We start from the raw sequence: 20,298 nt of genomic DNA, 5'->3' as shown, positions 1-20,298 counted from the left end.
AAATGCCTTGCAACGAGCAAGGCCTTCACTTCTCATCTGTCACCTCGAATCTGGCTGCCATCAACCACGATCTCGTGCCCTTTAAATACCTTGAACAGGTTGAGCGCTGGGTCAAACACCCTCTTGATGATCTCTTCTAAGAACTCCTTGAAAACGCCGTCTTGATCAATCCCTGCCTCGTCCACCCCGAGGTCATTGACAAACTTCACGCGGATGACGCCCTTCATGGCGTGCTGGGAGAGCTGCCGAAGTTGCTCGTAGCCGTCCTGCCAAGGGCAGAATTATAGCCCATTAGGAACCCAAGGGCCCCTGCATAATTCAGGTCTCCCTCCTCAAAGCTCCCTCTCCCCTGTGGGAAGCCTTCCCAGTGTAATTACTAAATGTGTCAGGACGCACGGGTGCATGAGGAGAGCCAGCAGTTTTCACCTGCTTCTAGACGAGAGCCTGTTAAAAGAAAAACTCATTTTGGGGATGTGACTTTACCACTCTCTGGCAAGGGGAGACTGCCCTCAGGAGGATGCAGAGCAGTGAGATGGAGAGGTCAGACAAGATGAGCCACGACAAGCTCTCGGTCATCAGACAGGACAGAAGACGCTGAGACAAGATGAAAGCTGTAAGATGAAAAATCAGAGTAGCCCCCCACCACTCAACTCCTGGTACCTTTCCCCAGATCATGAAAGGCTGTGAGTCACGCTGGGAAATTCAGGTTATTTCCTGAGGGCGCTGGGGAGCCACAGAAGAGTTTAGGCAGAGAGTCACATGGCTGGCTTTCTGTCTTAGGAAGATCTTTCTGTTGGAAGCAAAGCAGAGGGATGGCAGGAAGCAGGGAGATGGGTGCCAGGAGTGCTGCTGGGCCTGGAGGAGGGCAGAAGCAGGGGGAAGAGAGGCCTCAGCACCTCCGGCTTGCGGTCAGCTCCCTTGAGACACACAGCCACTGGGCATGTCTCCCTGTCCAGAAAGCTAGGACATGACTCTGGAGCTCTCCTGCTAAATCATCGTGCACAGTCTATCTCTTGATTCTGATCTGTCGAGGCCTTCCTGGCTCCAGAGCCTGTCCTCAAATGTATTCCTGGCAGGTGGGTGCTGACGGGCAAGCTGCTTAGGCTTTCATTTCAGAGCAGTGATTATAAAAAACCGTGCTTAGAACACGATAGGGCCCAGGGAGGAGTACTTCGGCCCAGCCTGAGAGGCCCCATAACCAGGGTCAAACCGATGTCTTTAGATACTGTCACAGAATAGGTTACAAATCAGCTGCCACGTCCTATTGTGGCCACCCCACGTTCCTCCCCTCAGGCACAAGTGCAGTGCTCTCAGATGCTCTGTTGACATCAGACAGGCCATCTCCACAGCACCCACTCACCTGCCAGTCTGGTTCCTTGTCACAAAGCAAATGAGGCCAGTATGGCAAGACCCGTTTTGGGGAACGCTTGCTGCCTTCCTGCCGATCATGTTTTCCTTGTGCTCACCTACGGATGCAAAGGCCTGTGCCATGGTGGCTACCCATCTTATTTAGGAATTAGGTTCCAAAGTTAGTGAGCAGGGAAAAAAAACTACCTCTGAAGTCCCCTAAATCACCTGAAGGAATAAGAACACGGTTTTGAGTGCACAATCCTGAAAAGTACTTTTTTATGCACATGAAATATGAAAATCATTAAGTCAGACGAAAAGGAGAGAAAAACAGGGAGTCACCAGGCAGCTGCTGCAGCATTTCAATCATTCTGCCTAAATGTAAGGTAATTATCTTGGCACTGAGTGGGGACGGGGAGAGAATTCTAACATGCCCCTGCCTGCAGGACTTCCTCCATTCTGCTTTAAAATGATGCCTCCCTAACCTTAGCATGTGTTAGGAGGTGTGTCAGAGTCATGCAGATTAAACGAGCTGGTCCATGTGAAAGCTCTTAGCAAGTGGTCAGGCTCATGGCAGGTGCTCCAGGAATGTTTGCTGGACTCGAATCTCAGTTTTGCTGGATCAGCCCCTCTTTAGTCTCCCTTTGAAACACTGTAGAGAGGAATTTGCTGCCCACCTCCTGACATACTTCCTGTTGCACCCCACTGCCCTCTCTGGAGGATTCTCTATCTGTGCCCCAGGGGAAGGTGAAAGGGGACAGGGCGTTCCTCTTCTCTTCTGCATCTCCAAGAGCGGATGCACAGAACGCTGACGGGGGCGGGGCGGGAGAACTGGCTTCCAGGCCCAGCTCTGTCACTGACACCTGAGTGACCTTGAACTCCTCTGGCCTCAGTCCTGCCTTCGAGACGGGGTGAGGGGAAGGGGATGAGCAAGGGTGTGTCCACGGCTCCTTCTAGTTCTGCAGTGCTGGTGTTCTGGCCCCCGTTCACCCCTGTGAGGAGAGGCCTTCCTGCAGGACTTTGGACCACCACCTGGAAGCCTAATACACAAGCCTCACCTTCAGTACAAACCATAAACAAGGGGACAGAATAAAAGCCCAGGATATCATGGGTCAAATATCGGCTTTTTGATGCCCCCATGTGTCCTCATCAAGCAAAGGCCACTGGGCTCTCAAGTTCTGGTACCCAAACCACTGAATCGTGAGAACTGGGATCACTGAATCAATGACCCTCTCTCCTTCCTCATTCAGTACGAACACCAGTGATCAATTTCATGACAGGATCTATCCCAGTGGAACGTAAAGAGGAAAATGGACTTTGCCTAAAATCTAAGACAGAAATCCCTCCTTCGATGTCCCTGAGGGATGTGTTTAAACAAGCTGGCCCAGGGTAAGTAGGTGTCTGGTAAATCTCCCAGTAACACTTGAGGAGGGCATCGGGGATTGTGTGACTCTCAGGAGACACCCCAGTTTCCACCACCAAGACTCCCCGTTGTGCAGGCCACACAGGAGTGGGTATGACGGGCGGTGGGATGGAGGAGTTTAAGAGACAGGAAAGGTGCATCTGGGTCCAACAAAGAAAGTGCTGGAGAAGTGAGTTCCTACAACACAACTGGGCTTTTTTTTCTTTGAGTCAAAGCAGAGGCTGCAAACTGGTGGCCAGCAGGTTGAATTTGATGGGCAGACAGGTGTTATCTGACCTTCCAGGTACTTTACAAAAACTGACTAGTTCACAACACAAAGGATCTGTGGATTTCACACAAAACCCTAAATTTTGGTCTTTTCTTAACAAGCCGGAGCATTATAGAGCCCAAATCTCCACAAGGTGGCCTCTTTTAGAGGAATGTGTTCTCCACCTGCCTACCCTCTCCTGCGCCCCAACACTGAGGCTGGTTGTCAGTTGTCATTATCAACTAACTTGTGAGGTCAGTCCAAGGGCTGTGTTTCAAGAAAAACGGGAGCAAGCAGTGGAAGTGGAGAATATTTCTATTCATTTAGCATGCAAACAAAATGTCCCTGTGCCGAGACACTCTCAGCGAGCGTTACTCATCTCCATGACTGGCAGCGCCCCTGGGGGCACTTACATTTCTTATCCCTACTTTTGAGAATGTCAAAATCATCTGTTCACCACCTGCTGCCTTTCCCCGGCAACTTTCAGTGTCAATCACCAGTGGTCAGAGAACTTAAACAAGTTCTCCAGGAGCGACAAACACAGCACAGATGCCCCGAGGCAGAAATGAAAACGCGTGGGGAGGAAGGGCTGCTGCCGATGCCGTTTGCTGGTGGCTGGCGATGCGGCCCCGTGCTGTCCTGGGATCCCCTGACTGTTCTACACTGCAGAACATGCCGATGAGGAACTGCGGCTGGAGTGTGATGAAAGGCAAGAGGGCAAGCATGGGCAAATCAATGAAGCCAAGCCGCTCCTGGGAATGGGGACATGGGGCTCAATCACCATACATGCACATAACACTGCACAATGCCGGAGGGGCGTGCGGCAGGCACGACGCAGACGCTGCAGGTGCGCGCATTTATTATGACAATGTTCAGGGTCTTGTTCCAGCAAAATCAACATATCATGACAACTTCCTGACATACGGAGGACAGTGTCCTGAGGACAGGAACCTATTTCAAAGTCACACAAAGTTGCTGCATGGGAGGAACCCTGGACGCTGGGTTTGGCATAGGTGGGCCACTTCACGTGCAGCCCCTAAGTTTATGTCCAAAAAGAACATGTAGCTCTGTGATCGATGTATTGCCCAGGATGGCTCAGTAACTTAACACCCGCACTCCAGCCTCCACACTCACAGCTGGGCGGCCGGGCAAAGCGCCTGCCAGGACAGACAGAGTCTGCACAGGTATAAGCGCGTCTGTCCTCATTTCAGAGGCACAGACTGTTGGCCACTCTCACCTTGTGGGGTAAAGGGAGGGAACTGCTGCGCTGGGGTCTCCGGAACTGAGGGCGTGTTTAATCAAGCAGTGCTCAGAGCAGCTGGCAAGACAAACAGGCCCTTCCTGCACCCACAGCACTGGCTTCAGTGTCATTAGATCAAGGAGTGATAAGAACAGTTCAGAGGCAACAGGTCACCCACTAGAAACCCTCCGGTTTACAGAGCGCACTTTGCAACCGGCTTCTCACCTCCAACATCCGGGACCGGCGGATGGTAATGTGAGTGACATGAGGGGAGGCGGAGCTGGTTTCCACAAGCCCCAGTCTCTCCTTCTCCTTGGTCACCATGTTTCGGAACAGGAGAACTCTCTGAAATGAGCAAAGGTGAGACCGATAAAGGGGTCAACAACTGAGGATCCCCTAAAACACACTGTACAAAATTAATGAAATGTAAGCACGTGAGAGGCTCCCAGAATGGGACGCTTTGATGTGTGCTACAGGTTAGAAGTGTTTTGTGAGGACAGTAAACATCCCCCCAAACGCTCCTGGGAATTAGAAATATAGCTGAATACATGCCAAGGGGAAAGGTTCCAGAAAGAGTGGTCTGGCTGCAGCCAGAGCCCAGCTAAGAACAGTCTGGGAGAAAAATCATTCTCCTTGTTCAGTCAATAATCCACCGTAAAAACCTTGCGGCAGCATGCACTACAGAGGGTGCTTTATATAGCCGTGCCTGCTTTAGAGGAAATCAATAGCATGAATTTAAAACACAGAAACATTTCACAGATATATATATTTTACTGTCAGAAATGTGTAAATGACCCTACAGTATAAAGGTCGCTGACCTTTCCACCTGCCTCCTCTGTCTCCTCAAGCACATCGCAGTCCCACCAGTAATATTTCTCAAGTATCATGTAAATAGAAGCCTCTCGCATTCTCAAGGTTCTGATAGGCTCCTTTAGAAGAGCATTGACCTTTGGCCCCATCCTGTAATAGCACTCAAATCATGTCAGCGGAATGAACGAATAACTCCAACCTCAGCTGTTTTTCTGAAAAATGGAAATCTCCCCAAAGTCAAGAGCATTGTTAAATACAAATAATAACAGGAATAATAGTAACAGCCACAGTAGTAATAAGAGCTAACTATACACGAGGGGAGGCTACCGCATTTTCATTTGATCATTCTATTAGCTCCCTGAAGTAAATATGGTTGAGACAGGAAAAGCCACTGCCGACAACCTCCTGAGATGGGGGATGTGCTCAGTGGAGGGACTGGTCAGTGAAGGGGCGCCATGTGGCTGGTTTACAAGTCTAGAAACTGGGACTGAAGTGCCCTGAAAAACAGCAAAAGCTCTCGGGGTTCCTGGGCAACGCAGAAGGGAGAGAGTGGGCTGAGGACAGCGAGGGTGGCTGGAGATGCACATGCCGGGGACTCCCGCCTCTGCCTTCTGTGCTGGGGAGCTGGAGTCAGGCACAGGTATTTAACTCGTGGGGGGCCATGTGGCATGACTGCTTCCCGTGACCCCCAAGTCTTTAGCATGATCACCTGAACAAGGGGTGCTGTCTTGTGGAACTTGAGGCAGAAGATAAGCCTCCTGTCAAGGTTAATGCCGTATGGAGCAGAGACAGCGGACACAGAGGCAGAACTACAGAGGTGACCACAAGATTGCTGGCCTCCCATGAATCGCAGAAAGACTGGATGGGCCTCTGGATTTCCGTGGGGCAGGGAAGAAGGTTTGGGGTAACTGTCACCAGCTCTCAAGGGGCTACGAGACCTCAGTGAGCACAGTGGACATCTGGGTAAGGATCATCATCTCACTTTGCAGATGAGGAAACTGTCATGCAAGGTCACACAGCTGGTGCACCGGGGACCAGGGCCCATGCACAGACCACCACACTACCCAGCCCTACCCACCACACGTGGGCCTAGGCCTTCTAGGCCAAAGCAAGAGAGAGAGAGAGAGAGAGAGAGAGAGCGAGCGAGCGAGCCTTAAGTACCAGTCAGGAGAGGAACTGCACGTAAACATGTAAAAGCAACATAAGAGAGTGCAGGGGTTGAAGTGCTGCATGTGTGAACCAGGCAGAGCTGAGACTTTAAAAAATATTAAGGAAAGCAGTAAAGGCACGATAAGCCACCCACTGAGGCGGGATCAAGAACGAGGGAGAGGTTCGGTGTCTAGGGCAGATGGCATAACAGTAACGGATGAGGGAGACAACGCAGGCCTGGAGAGAGGCTTTCACCCCCTGTACGCCCCAGTAAGAACGTCACCGGAAGAAAACAGCACACACGCTGTGAAGAGAGAAGGGAAGCCTGAGACACAGAAAACATGCCAAGCCTCAGACACTATCCCAGACCTGCTGGTGCCATCACAGGAGCAGGACAGGGGCCAGAACATGAGGAAGGGCCCTATTTTCCCAAGGGAGGCAAGAGATTTATGAGCCAAGGACGAATGGCTCATAATCTTCATGCTGTCGATCTTAAGCGCCCCCCACTCCGCCCCTTGGTGAGGATTACCATACAGCCTGGACTCTTAAGTCAGGTCAGCTAAACCCAGAGCTTCCCAGACTTTCTTGTTCTCAGCACCCCTAATGGCTCAGTAATATTTCTCACCGCACTCTTAGGTCAAAAGAAATACCTAACAGTTCCATTTAGTAGACAGTTAAGTCCTGACAACTTAATAAGTGTTTATGTCCTAAGAACTTAGTAGCTGTATTTAAAAAACACGCATCAATTGAAATTAAAAATATTTTAATTTCATTTTTTTTTAAACCCAGCTTAGCAAATGGGACATCATCGAGAAGAATGGAGCAGAATTTAACGCTGACGCTGTGAACTCAAGCAAGTACTTCACATGGTGCCCAACAGATTTCACTGTGTTTCCCTCAAAAATTTAAAATATCCGGTAGCAACCAGGGTGCCCCAGCACACCATTTGTTAACTGCAGACACGCGGAGTGGAGATTCCAGACCAGACGCTGTGGGCCAGCGCTGAAGTCACAGACACCCAGGAACGGAGCGAGGAGCCGCATTTCAAGTCCGATTCCACCAACCTGGACCAGACTCACGAGGTGAAGGGCTGGAACCCACTTCAAAGGAGGACTGGCTGGAGAAGGGCAGGGCACCACCCCTGGAAAACAGACCACCCAGAAAGCAAACCGCAGAAGGTGACACCGTCCACTTTTAGTGGCTGTTCAAGGACCAAAGGGTAGAAGTTACAGAGAAGTAGATCGTGTAAGACAAGGAAGGATGTTCCACCACTGGGAAGACAGAAGCCATACAATGGCCTGCTTTGCAAAGCTGCGCATCCTCTATCTGAGGCAGGGGCAGGGATGCCGCTGAAGGGGCTCATGCATAGAGGGCGCGTGACTAAGTCATCTCCGTGAGAGGCTTAGTTCTGTCTAAGCCTTCTGAGAGGCTCTGCTGTCAGGCGCAGTAAGAATTTAAACAGCCATATCTGTTTGTGAACCGCTGCCTGAGGGGAGGTAAAGAAGGGCAACCAAAAGTATGACATCAAGGTCAAGACCATACCAGAGAACAGTGAGGAGTACTAAGTAAGTCAGGAGAGAAAGGAAAGGGCACCTGTGGGTTCTAAGGAGCCTCCCCCCGAAGGAGCAGACATTTCTGGAGCGCTCACGACACACCAGGGACGCCCCTCATCTCCCGGGCGCCCCTGCCGCAGCACCCGGCCCTTCCCAAGGCTCTCACGCCCCGTGGCTCTGTATGCCACACACCCCCCGTTCTCTTCCTTCCTCTGATCACTCCTCTCCCCATGCAGGGCTCTGGCCTCCGTCCCCGGTCTGCTCACTCCCTCTGGCTCCCTGACCACCTCAGCCTCGTCCATGAATGCACCGAGGAGGTCGCAAGCCGTCCGCATGTCGAGTCCACCTCCAGCCCCATCTTCTCTCCTGCACTCCAGACCCTCGTGTCCACTGGCCTCGAGGAGCCGCAGACACGCCGCCTGCTCCCGGCTCTTGCCAGTCCCGCTCCTGCCTGTGCCCCCACCTCTGGCAACGGCTCTCTCGGGCAGCCAGGCCCCCAGGCCGGGAACCCGAGCGCGCTCTGAATTCCTCCTCCTTCCCACCGAGTGCCATCGCTCTTCAAGGCCTGCAGGTGCTGCCTCCTTCAGAATCTCTGGATGTCACTGTCTTTCTACTCCCGTGGGCCCACCTGCGTTCAGGCCAGTTGGCCACGACACCTGCCTCTCGCCAGTCCTTCACGCTATGGCCAGAAGGAATCTTCTAAAGCAGAGCTCTGACCAGGTGCCTCCACAGCTAAAAACTCTCCAATGGCTCTGGACAAAATCCACGCTCCCGCCCTTGGTTTACGAGGCCCTTCCTGCTCCAGCTCCTACGAACCTCCTCAGCTTCATTTCTGGACTCCACCTGGCTCTCCCTTGGCACCACATTCTCTCTCACCTTGGGCCTGCAAGCACTGTCCACTTCTACCTGTGGAGTCTTCTCCTGAGCCCCTGCCCTGGGTGCCCACGGCATCCATCCCCGTAGCATCCATCCCACACTAGCCAAATGGACAGTTCACACTGTCTTCAATCTCTGCACCCCCAGCACTCGGCATAACAGCTGCAACAGAGTAAGAGCCAGTCAGCATCTGCATTTACTGAATGGTCGTTTTTCTTCATTTCTAGTAACCGCTATAACAAAAATGGACAGTCAGGAACTTGGTGGGAGGACGCCAGCTCTGAGGGCAACTCACGTTTTTGTGAGGAATGACGTGCGGGATGTACTGCAGGGTCAGCTGGGCCCGTTTTCTGTCCTTGTCAAGTTCCTGGAAGAGCACGCTAGGTTTGAGATCCCTTAAAAACAAAGACATGGATTTGGGATGAAAAAAAAGAAAACCATCCTCTAGCGCAGGGCTGGCCAGCTACAGCCTATGGGTCAAATACAGCCTGCTGCCCACTTTTGTAAAGAAAGTTTTCATGGAACAGTCACACCCGTTCATTAGGTCTGTCTCTAGCTGCTTCTGCACTACAATGGCAGAGTTGAGTAGGTGCAACAGACACTGTCTGCTGTGCAAAGCCTGAAATAGCTACTGTCTGGCCCTTTACAGAAAACGTCTGCTAGTTGCTATTCTAATGCCACAACTTCGGTAGTTACCTAAGAGTTGATCTGCCATTGATTAAACAAAGGCAGACACGACCTTATGTTTAGTTGTTGCCCCCAACAAGCCTAGCTGTGGTGTTTTTTTTTTTTTTTTTTTTTTTTTTTTTTTGCGGTACGCGGGCCTCTCACTGTTGAGGCCTCTCCCGTTGCGGAACACAGGCTCCGGACGCGCAGGCTCAGCGGCCATGACTCACGGGCCCAGCCGCTCCGCGGCATGTGGGATCTTCCCGGACCGGGGCACGAACCCCTGCCCCCTGCATCGGCAGGCGGACGTTCAACCACTGCACCATCAGGGAAGCCCCTAGCTGTGGTTTTTATCGCCCTAATTCTGCTGATAAAAACTGCCATTTAATCATCATAACCTGTTGCTTAGTTCAGCTGAAAGAACTTTTCTTTCCGGATTGCGTAGGAAACATCTGCTCAATGCGAGCTGGCTCTGGCTGCCAATAATGAGCTCTAATCATCTTCAGTGTATTGTGTCCTAACAGAAGCAACTGCGAGGTGACCTGTCCTGACAGGTGCTTTATAGGGACGTATGCAGATGAAAGGACAAGATGAAGAAGACGGAGCAAGTCCTCTCTGCCCTAAAACACGAGTGCTGAGCATCAGGCCACACTGGTGCTGGCGGCATGACAGAGGGACTCCAGCCTCCGTAAACCCCCTTCCCACCCCGTGCTCACTTTCGCAGCCAGTGGTCCTCGGGGGCGAAGCGCCGCCGGCAGTCCCGCTCGTAGAGCACCATCAGCCACCCATGGACGGACTGGAACAGCTCCAAGGTCTCACCCTTGGCATTCTCTGTGGGGCAAACAACCAGGAGAGCCACAGTCTCGGAGCTGCTCAGAACTGGAGGGGACAGGAGGATAGCCCGTGTCTCCTCTCGTCAGCCCCGAGGCCCAGCGGTTCTTCGTCTCCCTCATGCTGAACGTTACATGGAATCAACAGAATTAAAAGGCTCCCTGGGTACATTCTAAGGGCCTGTGGGACCCGGGAATGTCTCAGACACAGTCACTCGGGCTGCCTCCCACTTGTATGTCATCCAAAGGACCTTTTAATCTAAGGAGTTTGGTGCTGAACGACTGGAAACACTTCAGGAGGTAGACTCTAACTTGAAGTGGGACCAGGCACGTGTTTTATCTTCATGAAGATCAACTCAAAGAATCAAGAGGAGTTTCAGGGCAAAATTAATCATGAATAATCCTTCACACACACATGTAAATCCTGAAGGATGCCTGGGAGAGTAAGACTTCCATAACCACACTACTATCTTAAGAGGTCATAAAGAGTGGAGAAATAAAACTTCTAACTATGTGAATAAATGTGCATTTTCAATTAACTTTGATGGACAACAAGGCTAAGAATCAGTTGATGTTATAGACTCTAGACTTCCCATGTGTAGCAGCAATTAAACAACAGCTTACATCTTTACCTTACCTACGATTCCATCCCAGATCATCTTAAACACAAAGGAATTCAGAAAAGAGGAGATGGTGACCAGTTCTTCTAGTTTGAATGAAATCTGTTCTTCATAAACTTCAATGTCATCAAGGATCCTAAGTCAGACAGAAAATTATTCACAATTTCCCACTAAGAAGAAGGGGAAAAAAAGATCTATTCCTCATACTAGACAAAATAATGTTAAGAAATAAGCTGTATCTTTTAGATAAAATTTACAGGTAAAAGGCTATGATGGAAGGGTGGGTGGAGGTATAGATGAAGCAAGAGTGGCCATGAGTCAATAACTAATGAAGTTGGTGACAGGTTCGTGAAGGTTCGTTATACTATTCTTTCCACTTTCTATTTATTTGAAATTGTCTGTAGTAAGAAGTTAAAAAATACAACTGAGAAAGGAAAGAAACGACATGTTCCGCTCTACCCTTTTCTTATTCATAAGGATCTGGCTGTGACACTGCTTATGAATTCATGTCTGAATTATCAAGGAATCTTGACTGAGAGCCTGTGTCTACTGAGGGAAGTTGTGGAATCTTATTCTGCACCTGTAACAGACACTAGGGGCACTGAGTAAGTGCTTGATAAGTATTTGAGGGTGAATGAATAAATGTCTGAAAGAATATATGAATAAATGAACCATAAGATGCAGCTCTATCTGAAAATCTGCTATAACTGCTCTATTCACTTTAGAGCCTGACTCACTCTTGGGTCACCCTTGACCAGGCAATTAAGGGTGTGTCACCAGCAGCTACAGACCCCTGCTCTCCCCTCTAACTACTCACTGGGCCCTCCCTCCATGTCTCATACCCAATCCGCCACCTACATACCCCTAATCCCCTCCTGCCGATCTCTCCCAGACCGAATATAACTTCCTGAGGTCCATTCTATCTTACAATTCTTCACCAACCTTTTGGGAAAAAGTGGAATTAAAAGAATACCAAATACTCAAGTAGACACATAAACTCAAAGGAAAGGAACTGAATGGGACTAACATTTGTTAGTTTCTCACTGTGCCAGGCACTGTACTAGGTACTTGACATTCCTTTTCTCATTTACTCCCTATCAGATTGGTAATATTGTCTCCATTCCAGTGTTGAGGAAACTGAGGCTCAGAGAGGTTAAGCAACTTGCCCAGGGTCAGCTTGACAACAGTTGTAAGAATAACAGCCAACACATACTGACTGCTTCCGGTGCCTGGGACTATGCCTATCACTGATCTCTTCTGTACCTTCCCACACGGCTAAGAGGTAGGTGCTATGAATTCCTATCTATAGATAAGGAAACTGAGGCCCAGAGAGGTGGAGTCCCTTCCCCTCTGGCCCAGGGTGTCTCAGTGAGTGGCTGAGCCAGGTTCTGCACACTGGCTCTGGAATTTTCCAATTAACTACCTACAACAGTGAGTAAATAGCCGAGGTGTGATTTGAACCCAGCTCTAGAAGACCCCAAAGACCACATCAAGTGGTAATGACCCAGCTCTCCTGAAAGGATGGGAACTAACAACTGCTGAATCCCTACTAAGTGCCACCCACTTTGTAAATGTCTTGTCTAATTCTTCTAATGACAGGTCCAAATGCTTGCAGTAATCACATTAACAATTGCTTCCTTGCTGACACTGTAATTTGGTCTCTCCACATTCCAGGAAAGGAATTCAGCCCCACAGCAGTCAACCTACGTGATGAGGTGCCGGGAACAGTCACAGAACAGCATCAGCATGGCCAAGAGCTGCTTAGACTCTTCAGTGTCATTGTTGAGGCATTCCAAGAAGAGCTTTAACCCTCCGTGGGGCCCCAGTTCACAGATAAACGCCCAAAGTTTGGGCAGCAGGTCATCAAGGTAAGTGAGACCTGGAAAAGGATAGAGAAACCCAAGCTTCAGGTGGGGCTCCACCTGGTCCCTTACGTCTCCTCTCCTTCAGGAAAACAAAACACTTAAACCTATTAGTGACCATTTAACGCACGTTGAGAGAAAGAAGGTGCAATTACGAAGAATAACATCACCATGAGAACAACAATGACAATAGCAGCTAATATTTAACGGGTGCTTACTATGTGTCAGACACCATTCTAAATACTTTACAGGCACTATTTCCTTTTCACCTTGGAAAACCCGATGTTATCACCATTTTAAGGGAGGACACTGATGCTCAGAGAGGTTGAGTAACTGGCCCCAAATCACACAACCATTAAGTGTCAGAGCCAAGAACAGAACCCAGATCTGCTGACTCAGTGTTTACGTTTTAAATCAGGGATCAGCAATCTTCTTCTGGAAAGGGCCAGACAGTCAGTATGTTTAGGTTCTCAGTCTGGACCAGTCTCTGTCACAACTACTCAATGTGCTGCTATCACAGCATGAAAGCAGCCATAGACAATAGGTAAATAAATGGATGTGGCTGTGTTCCCAACAAAACTTTAATTACAAAAGCAAGTGGTGAGCTGAACTTGGCCCATGGGCCATAGTTTGCCAACCCCTGCTTTAAACTATCTTGGAGGCTTATCCACATTTAGCAAAGCTTTCCTCTCATCTACTGCTATTATTCTATCTCTGTTAAAAATGGGAAAGCAGCGAATGACCATATGAGATACTCTGAAGTGTCACACAAAAATTTGACCCCGGGAGAAGCAGAGGGCTTCTCGATGGCTAGGCCTCAGGCACACAAGCTGCATCACTGTTATCTCTGAAGGCTTTTAATATGGCTATTGACCTAGAAAGTGTGGCTCTAAAGTTCCACGTGTCACTGAATGTACAGTAAGATGTGTTCCTCAAATTATTCCTCAGAAAAGGAGGAGTCACCTTATATTTGAGTCCTTATAATGCCTCTCACTTTATAGAGCACTTTGAATGGCTTAATTTTGAACAAAGAACTGTTTGGGGAAGATATATTAGCCTGGGGGCAGACTCAATCAACGTTACTTATGGATGTTTAGAGGGTGAAGTGAAGGGATTGTAATGGAGGCAAAGAAATTTAACACCCATCTCATTATTATTCCTAAGGGTTTGACCTCACATTTTCAAGGGTAAGGGGATGTGGTTATAAAATGCAGAAACCTCACAATTTAAAAATAAGTTAAAAAAAAACAAAAACAAAAAACAGGGTGACTGAGAGGACCTTCAAGATGGCAGAGGCGTAAGACTTGGAGATCACCTTCCTCCCCACAAATACATCAAAAATACATCTACATGAGGAACAACTCCTACAGAACACCTACTGACTGCTGGCAGAAGACCTCAGACTTCCCAAAAGGCAAGAAACTCCCCACATATGTGGCCATGTGGCTGACGGGGTCTTGGTGCTCTGGCCGGAGGTCAGGCCTGAGCCTCTGAGGTGGGAGAGCCAAGTTCAGGACACTGGACCACCAAAGACCTCCTGGCCCCACATGATATCAATTGGTGACAGCTCTCCCAGAGAACTCCATCGCAATGGTAAGACCCAGCTCCACTCAATGGCCAGCAAGCTCCAGGGCTGGACACCCCCTGCCAAACAACTAGCAAGACGGGAACACAACCCCACCCATTAGCAGAGAGGCTGCCTAAAATCATACTAAGTTCACAAACACCCCAAAACACACCACTGGACATGGTCCTGCCCACCAGAAAGACAAGATCCAGCCTCATCCACCAGAACACAGGCACCAGGCCCTTCTACCAGGAAGCCTACACAACCCACTGAACCAACCTCACCCACTGGTCGCAGACACCAAAAACAACGGGAACTACGAACTTGCAGCCTGTGAAAAGGAGACTCCAAACACAGTAAGTTAAGCAAAATGAGAAGACAGAGAAATACACAGCAGATGAAGGAGCAAGGCAAAAACCCACCAGACCTAACAAATGAAGAGGAAATAGGCAGTCTACCTGAAACAGAATTCAGAGCAATGATGGTAAAGATATCCAAAATCTTGGAAATAGAATGGAGAAAATACAAGAAACATTTAACAAGGACCCAGAAGAACTAAAGAGCAAACAAACAATGATGGACAACACAATAAATGAAATTAAAAAGTCTCTAGAAGGAATCAATAGCAGAATAACTGAGGCAGAAGAACAGATAAGTGACCTGGAAGATAAAATAGTGGAAATAACTACCACAGAGAAGAATAAAGAAAAAAAGAATGAAAAGAATTGAGGACAGTCTCAGAGACCTCAGGGCCAACATTAAATGCACCAACATTCGAATTATAGGGGTCCCAGAAGAAGAAGAGAAAAAGAAAGGGACTGAGAAAGTATTTGAAGAGATGAGAGTTGAAAACTTCCCTAACATGGGAAAGGAAATAGCCACCCAAGTCCAAGAAGCACAGAGAGTCCCATACAGGATAAATCCAGGGAGAAACATGCCAAGACACTTATTAATCAAACAATCAAAAATTAAATACAAAGAAAAAAATATTAAAAGCAGCAAGGGAAAAGCAACAAATAACATACAGGGGATCTCCATAAGGTTAACAGCTGATCTTTCAGCAGAAACACTGCAAGCCAGAAGGGAGTGGCAGGACATATTTAAAGTGATGAAAGGGAAAACCTACAGCCAAGATTACTCTACCCAGCAAGGATCTCATTCAGATTCGACAGAGAAATTAAAACCTTTACAGACAAGCAAGAGCTAAGAGAATTCAGCACCACCAAACCAGCTTTATAACAAATGCTAAAGGAACTTCTCTAAGTGGGAAACACAAGAGAAGAAAAGGATCTACAAAAACAAACCCAAAACAATTAAGAAAATGGTCATAGGAACATACATATTGATAATTACCTTAAACGTGAATGGATTAAATGCTCCTACCAAAAGACACAGGCTTGCTGAATGGATACAAAAACAAGACCCATCTATATGCTGTCTACAAGAGACCCACTTCAGACCTAGGGACACATACAGACTGAAAGTGAGAGGATGGAAAAAGATATTCCATGCAAATGGAAATCAAAAGAAAGCTGGAGTAGTATTCTCATATCAGACAAAACAGACTTTACAAAAGACAAAGAAGGACACTACGTAATGATCAAGGGATCAATCCAAGAAGATATAACAATTGTAAATATTTACGTACCCAACATAGGAGCACCTCAATACATAAGACAAATGCTAATAGTCATAAAAGGGGAAACTGACAGTAACACAATAATAGTAGGGGACTTTAACACCCCACTTTCACCAATGGTCAGATCAACCAAAATGAAAATAAATAAGGAAACACAAGCTTTAAATGATACATTAAACAAGATGGACTTAACTGATATTTATAGGACATTCCATCCAAAAAGAACAGAATACACTTTCTTCTCAAGTGCTCATGGAACATTCTCTGGGATAGATCGTATCTTGGGTCACAAATCAAGCCTTGGTAAATTTCAGAAAACTGAAATCATATCAAGTATCTTTTCCAACCACAACACTATGAGACTAGATATCAATTACAGGAAAAAAACTGTAAAAAATACAAACACACAGAGGCTAAACAATACGCTACTATGTAACGAAGAGATCACTGAAGAAATAAAAAAGGAAATTAAAAAATACCAGAAACAAATGACAATGAAAACACGATGGCTCAAAACCTATGGGATGGAGCAAAAGCAGTTCTAAGAGGGAAGTTAATAGCAATACAATCCTACCTCAAGAAACAAGAAACATCTCAAATAAACAACCTAACCATATACCTAAAGCAATAGAGAAAGAAGAACAACCCTCCCCCCAAAGTTAGCACAAGGAAAGGAAATCATAAAGATCAGATCAGAAATAAGTGAAAAAGAAATGAAAGAAATGATAGCAAAGATCAATAAAACTAAAAGCTGGTTCTTTGAGAAGATAAACAAAATTGAATAACCATTAGCCAGACTCATCAAGAAAAAAAGGGAGAAGACTCAAATCAATAGAATTAGAAATGAAAAAGGAGAAATAACAACTGACACTGCAGATATACAAAGGATCATGAGAGATTACTACAAGCAACTATATGCCCATAAAATGGACAACCTGGAAGAAATGGACAAATTCTTAGAAACGCACAACCTTCCGAGACTGAACCAGGAAGAAACAGAAAACATAAACAGACCAATCACAAGCACTAAAACTGAAACTGTGATTAAAAATATTCCAACAAGGGGCTTCCCTGGTGGCGCAGTGGTTGAGTGTCTGCCTGCTGATGCAAGGGACATGGGTTCGTGCCCCGGTCCGGGAAGATCCCACATGCCGTGGAGCAGCTGGGCCCGTGAGCCGTGGCCGCTGAGCCTGCGCGTCCGGAGCCTGTGCTCCGCAACGGGAGAGGCCACAACAGTGGGAGGCCCGCGTAACGCAAAAAAAAAAAAAAAATATTCCAACAAACAAAAGCCCAGGACCAGATGGATTCACAGGTGAATTCTAACAAATATTTAGAGAACAGCTAACACCTATCCTTCTCAAACTCTTCCAAAATATAGCAGAGGGAGGAACACTCCCAAACTCACTCTACGAGGCCACTATCACCCTGATACCAAAACCAGACAAAGAGGTCACAAAAAAAGAAAACTACAGGCCAATCACTGATAAACAAAGATGCAAAAATCCTCAACAAAATACTAGCAAACAGAATCTAGCAGCACATTAAAAGGATCATACACCATGATCAAGTGGGGTTTATCCCAGGAATGCAAGGATTCTTCAGTATACTCAAATCAATCAATGTGATACACCATATTAACAAACTGAAGGATAAAAAAGATATGATCATCTAGGGCTTCCCTGGTGGTGCAGTGGTTGAGAGTCTGCCTGCCGATGCAGAGGACACGGGTTTGTGCCCCAGTCCGGGAAGATCCCACATGCCGTGGAACAGCTAGGCCCATGAGCCATGGCTGCTGAGCCTGCGCATCCGGAGCCTGTGCTCTGCAATGGGAGAGGCCACAACAGTGAGAGGCCTGCATACCGCAAAAAAAAAAAAAAAAAAAAAAAAAAAGATATGATCATCTCAATAGATGCAGAAAAAGCTTTTGACAAAATTCAACACCTATTTATGATAAAAACTCTCCAGAAAGTAGGCATAGAGGGAACTTACCTCAACATAATAAAGGCCATATATGACAAACCCACAGCCAACACTGTCCCCAATGGTGAAAAACTGAAACCATTTCCACTAAGATCAGGAACAAGACAAGGTTGCCCACTCTTACCACTATTATTTAACACAGTTTTGGAAGTTTTAGCCACAGCAATCAGAGAAGAAAAAGAAATAAGAGGAATCCAAATCAGAAAAGAAGAAGTAAAACTGTCACTGTTTGCAGATGACATGATACTATAGAGAATCCCAAAGATGCTACCAGAAAACTATTAGAGCTAATCAATGAATTTGGTAAAGTAGCAGGATATAAAATTAATGCACAGAAATCTCTTGCATTCCTATACACTAATGATGAAAAATCTGAAAGAGAAATTAAGGAAACACTCCCATTTACCATTGCAACAAAAAGAATAAAATACCTAAGAATAAAACTACCTAAGGAGACAAAAGACCTGTATGCAGAAGACTATAAGACACTGATGAAAGAAATTAAAAATGATACAAACAGATGGAGAGATACGCCATGTTCCTGGATTGGAAGAATCAACGTTGTGAAATGACTATACTACCCAAAGCAATCTACAGATTCAATGCAATCCCTATCAAACTACCAATGGCATTTTTCACAGAACTAGAACAAAAATTGCACAATTTGTATGGAAACACAAATGACCCCGAATAGCCAAAGCAATCTTGGGAAAGAAAAACAGAGCTAGAGGAATCAGGCTCCCAGACTTCAGACTATACTACAAAGCTACAGTAATCAAGACAGTATGGTACTGGTACAAAAACAGAAATATATATCAATGGAACAGGATAGAAAGCCCAGAGATAAACCCACGCACCTATGGTCACTTTATCTGTGATAAAGGAGGCAAGAATATACAATGGAGAAAAGACAGTCTCTTCAATAAGTGGTGCTGGGAAAACTGGACAGCTACATGTAAAAGAATGAAATTAAAACGCTCCCTAACACCATACACAAAAACAAACTCAAAACAAACTCAAAGTGGATTAAAGACCTAAATGTAAGGCCAGACACTATAAAACTCTTAGAGGAAAACATAGGCAGAACACTCCATGACATAAATCACAGCAAGATCCTTTTTGACCCACCTCCCAAAGAAATGGAAATAAAAACAAAAATAAACAAATGGGACCTAATTAAACTTAAAAGCTTTTGAACATCAAAGGAAACCATAAACAAGACGAAAAAACCACCCTCAGAATGGTAGAAAATATTTGCAAATGAAGCAACTGACAAAGGATTAATCTCCAAAATATACAAGCAGCTCACGCAGCTCAATATCAAAAAAACAAACAACCCAATCCAAAAATGGGCAGAAGACCTAAATAGACATTTTTCCAAAGAAGATATACAGACTGCCAACAAACACATCAAAGGATGCTTAACATCACTAATCATTAGAGAAATGCAAATCAAAACTATAATGAGGTATCACCTCACACTGGTCAGAATGGCCAGCATCAAAAAACCTACAAACAGTAAATGTTGGAGAGGGCATGGAGAAAAGGCAACCCTCTTGCACTGTTGGTGGGAATATAAATTGATACACCCACTATGGAGAACAGTATGGAAATTCCTTAAAAAACTAAAAATAGGACTACCATATGACTCAGCAATCCCACTACTGGGCATATACCCTGAGAAAACCATAATTCAAAAGTGTCATGTACCACAACGTTCAGTGCAGCACTATTTATAATAGCCAGGACATGAAAGCAACCTAAATGTCAATTCTTCTTTATATATGTGGCACATATATACAATGCAATATTACTCAGCCATAAAAAGAAACGAAATTGAGTTATTTGTAGTGAGGGGGATGGACCTAGAGTCTGTCATACGGAGTGAAGTAAGTCAGAAAGAGAAAAACAAATACCGTATGCTAACACATATATATGGAATCTAAAGAAAAAAAAAATGGTTCTGAAGAACCCAGGGGCAGGACAGGAATAAAGATGCAGAAGTAGAGAATGGATCTGAGGACACGGGGAGGGGGAAGGGTAAGCTGAGACAAAGTGAGAGAGTGGCATTGACATATATACACTACCAGATGTAAAACAGATAGGTAGTGGGAAGCAGCTGCATAGCACAGGGAGATCAGCTCAGTGCTTTGTGACCACCTAGAGGGGTGGGATAGAGAGGGTGGGAGGGAGACGCAGGAGGGAGGGGATATGGGGATATATGTATACATATAGCTGATTCACTTTGTTATACAGCAGCAACTAACACAACAATGTAAAGCAATTATACACCAATAAAGATGTTTAAAAAAAAACAACAACAAGGTGACTAAATAGCCAATCGGTCAAGTAAGAAATCAAAAGAGAAATTAAAAAAATACCTTGAGACAAGTGAAAACGGAAATAAAACATTTCAATATTTATGGCATGCAACAAAGTGCTTCTAAGAGGGAAGTTCATAGTGATTCATGCCTACCTCAAGAAACAAC

The 20,298-nt window shown here is 46.3% G+C and overlaps 1 protein-coding gene across 3 annotated transcripts in view; it reads right to left on the bottom strand.

Annotated features, from left to right (window-relative positions):
* UBE3B (ubiquitin protein ligase E3B) overlaps positions 1-20,298 on the bottom strand; it is a 57,766-nt gene that overhangs the window by 12,694 nt on the left and 24,774 nt on the right. For all 3 annotated transcript variants that reach the window (XM_082641070.1, XM_082641071.1, XM_082641072.1), the window contains exons 15-20: positions 12,469-12,640; positions 10,779-10,897; positions 10,028-10,142; positions 8,941-9,040; positions 4,483-4,602; positions 90-266 (exon numbers count right to left, since the gene is read on the bottom strand). In XM_082641070.1, coding sequence (XP_082497196.1) covers positions 90-266; positions 4,483-4,602; positions 8,941-9,040; positions 10,028-10,142; positions 10,779-10,897; positions 12,469-12,640 — 803 coding nt within the window. The remainder of the gene's footprint in view (positions 1-89; positions 267-4,482; positions 4,603-8,940; positions 9,041-10,027; positions 10,143-10,778; positions 10,898-12,468; positions 12,641-20,298) is intronic.

Source organism: Mesoplodon mirus (assembly GCF_964341445.2).
Source record: "Mesoplodon mirus genome assembly, chromosome: 13".
In the NCBI taxonomy this organism is placed as follows: domain Eukaryota; kingdom Metazoa; phylum Chordata; class Mammalia; order Artiodactyla; family Ziphiidae; genus Mesoplodon; species Mesoplodon mirus.
This window is presented reverse-complemented; position numbering and strand designations above follow the sequence as displayed.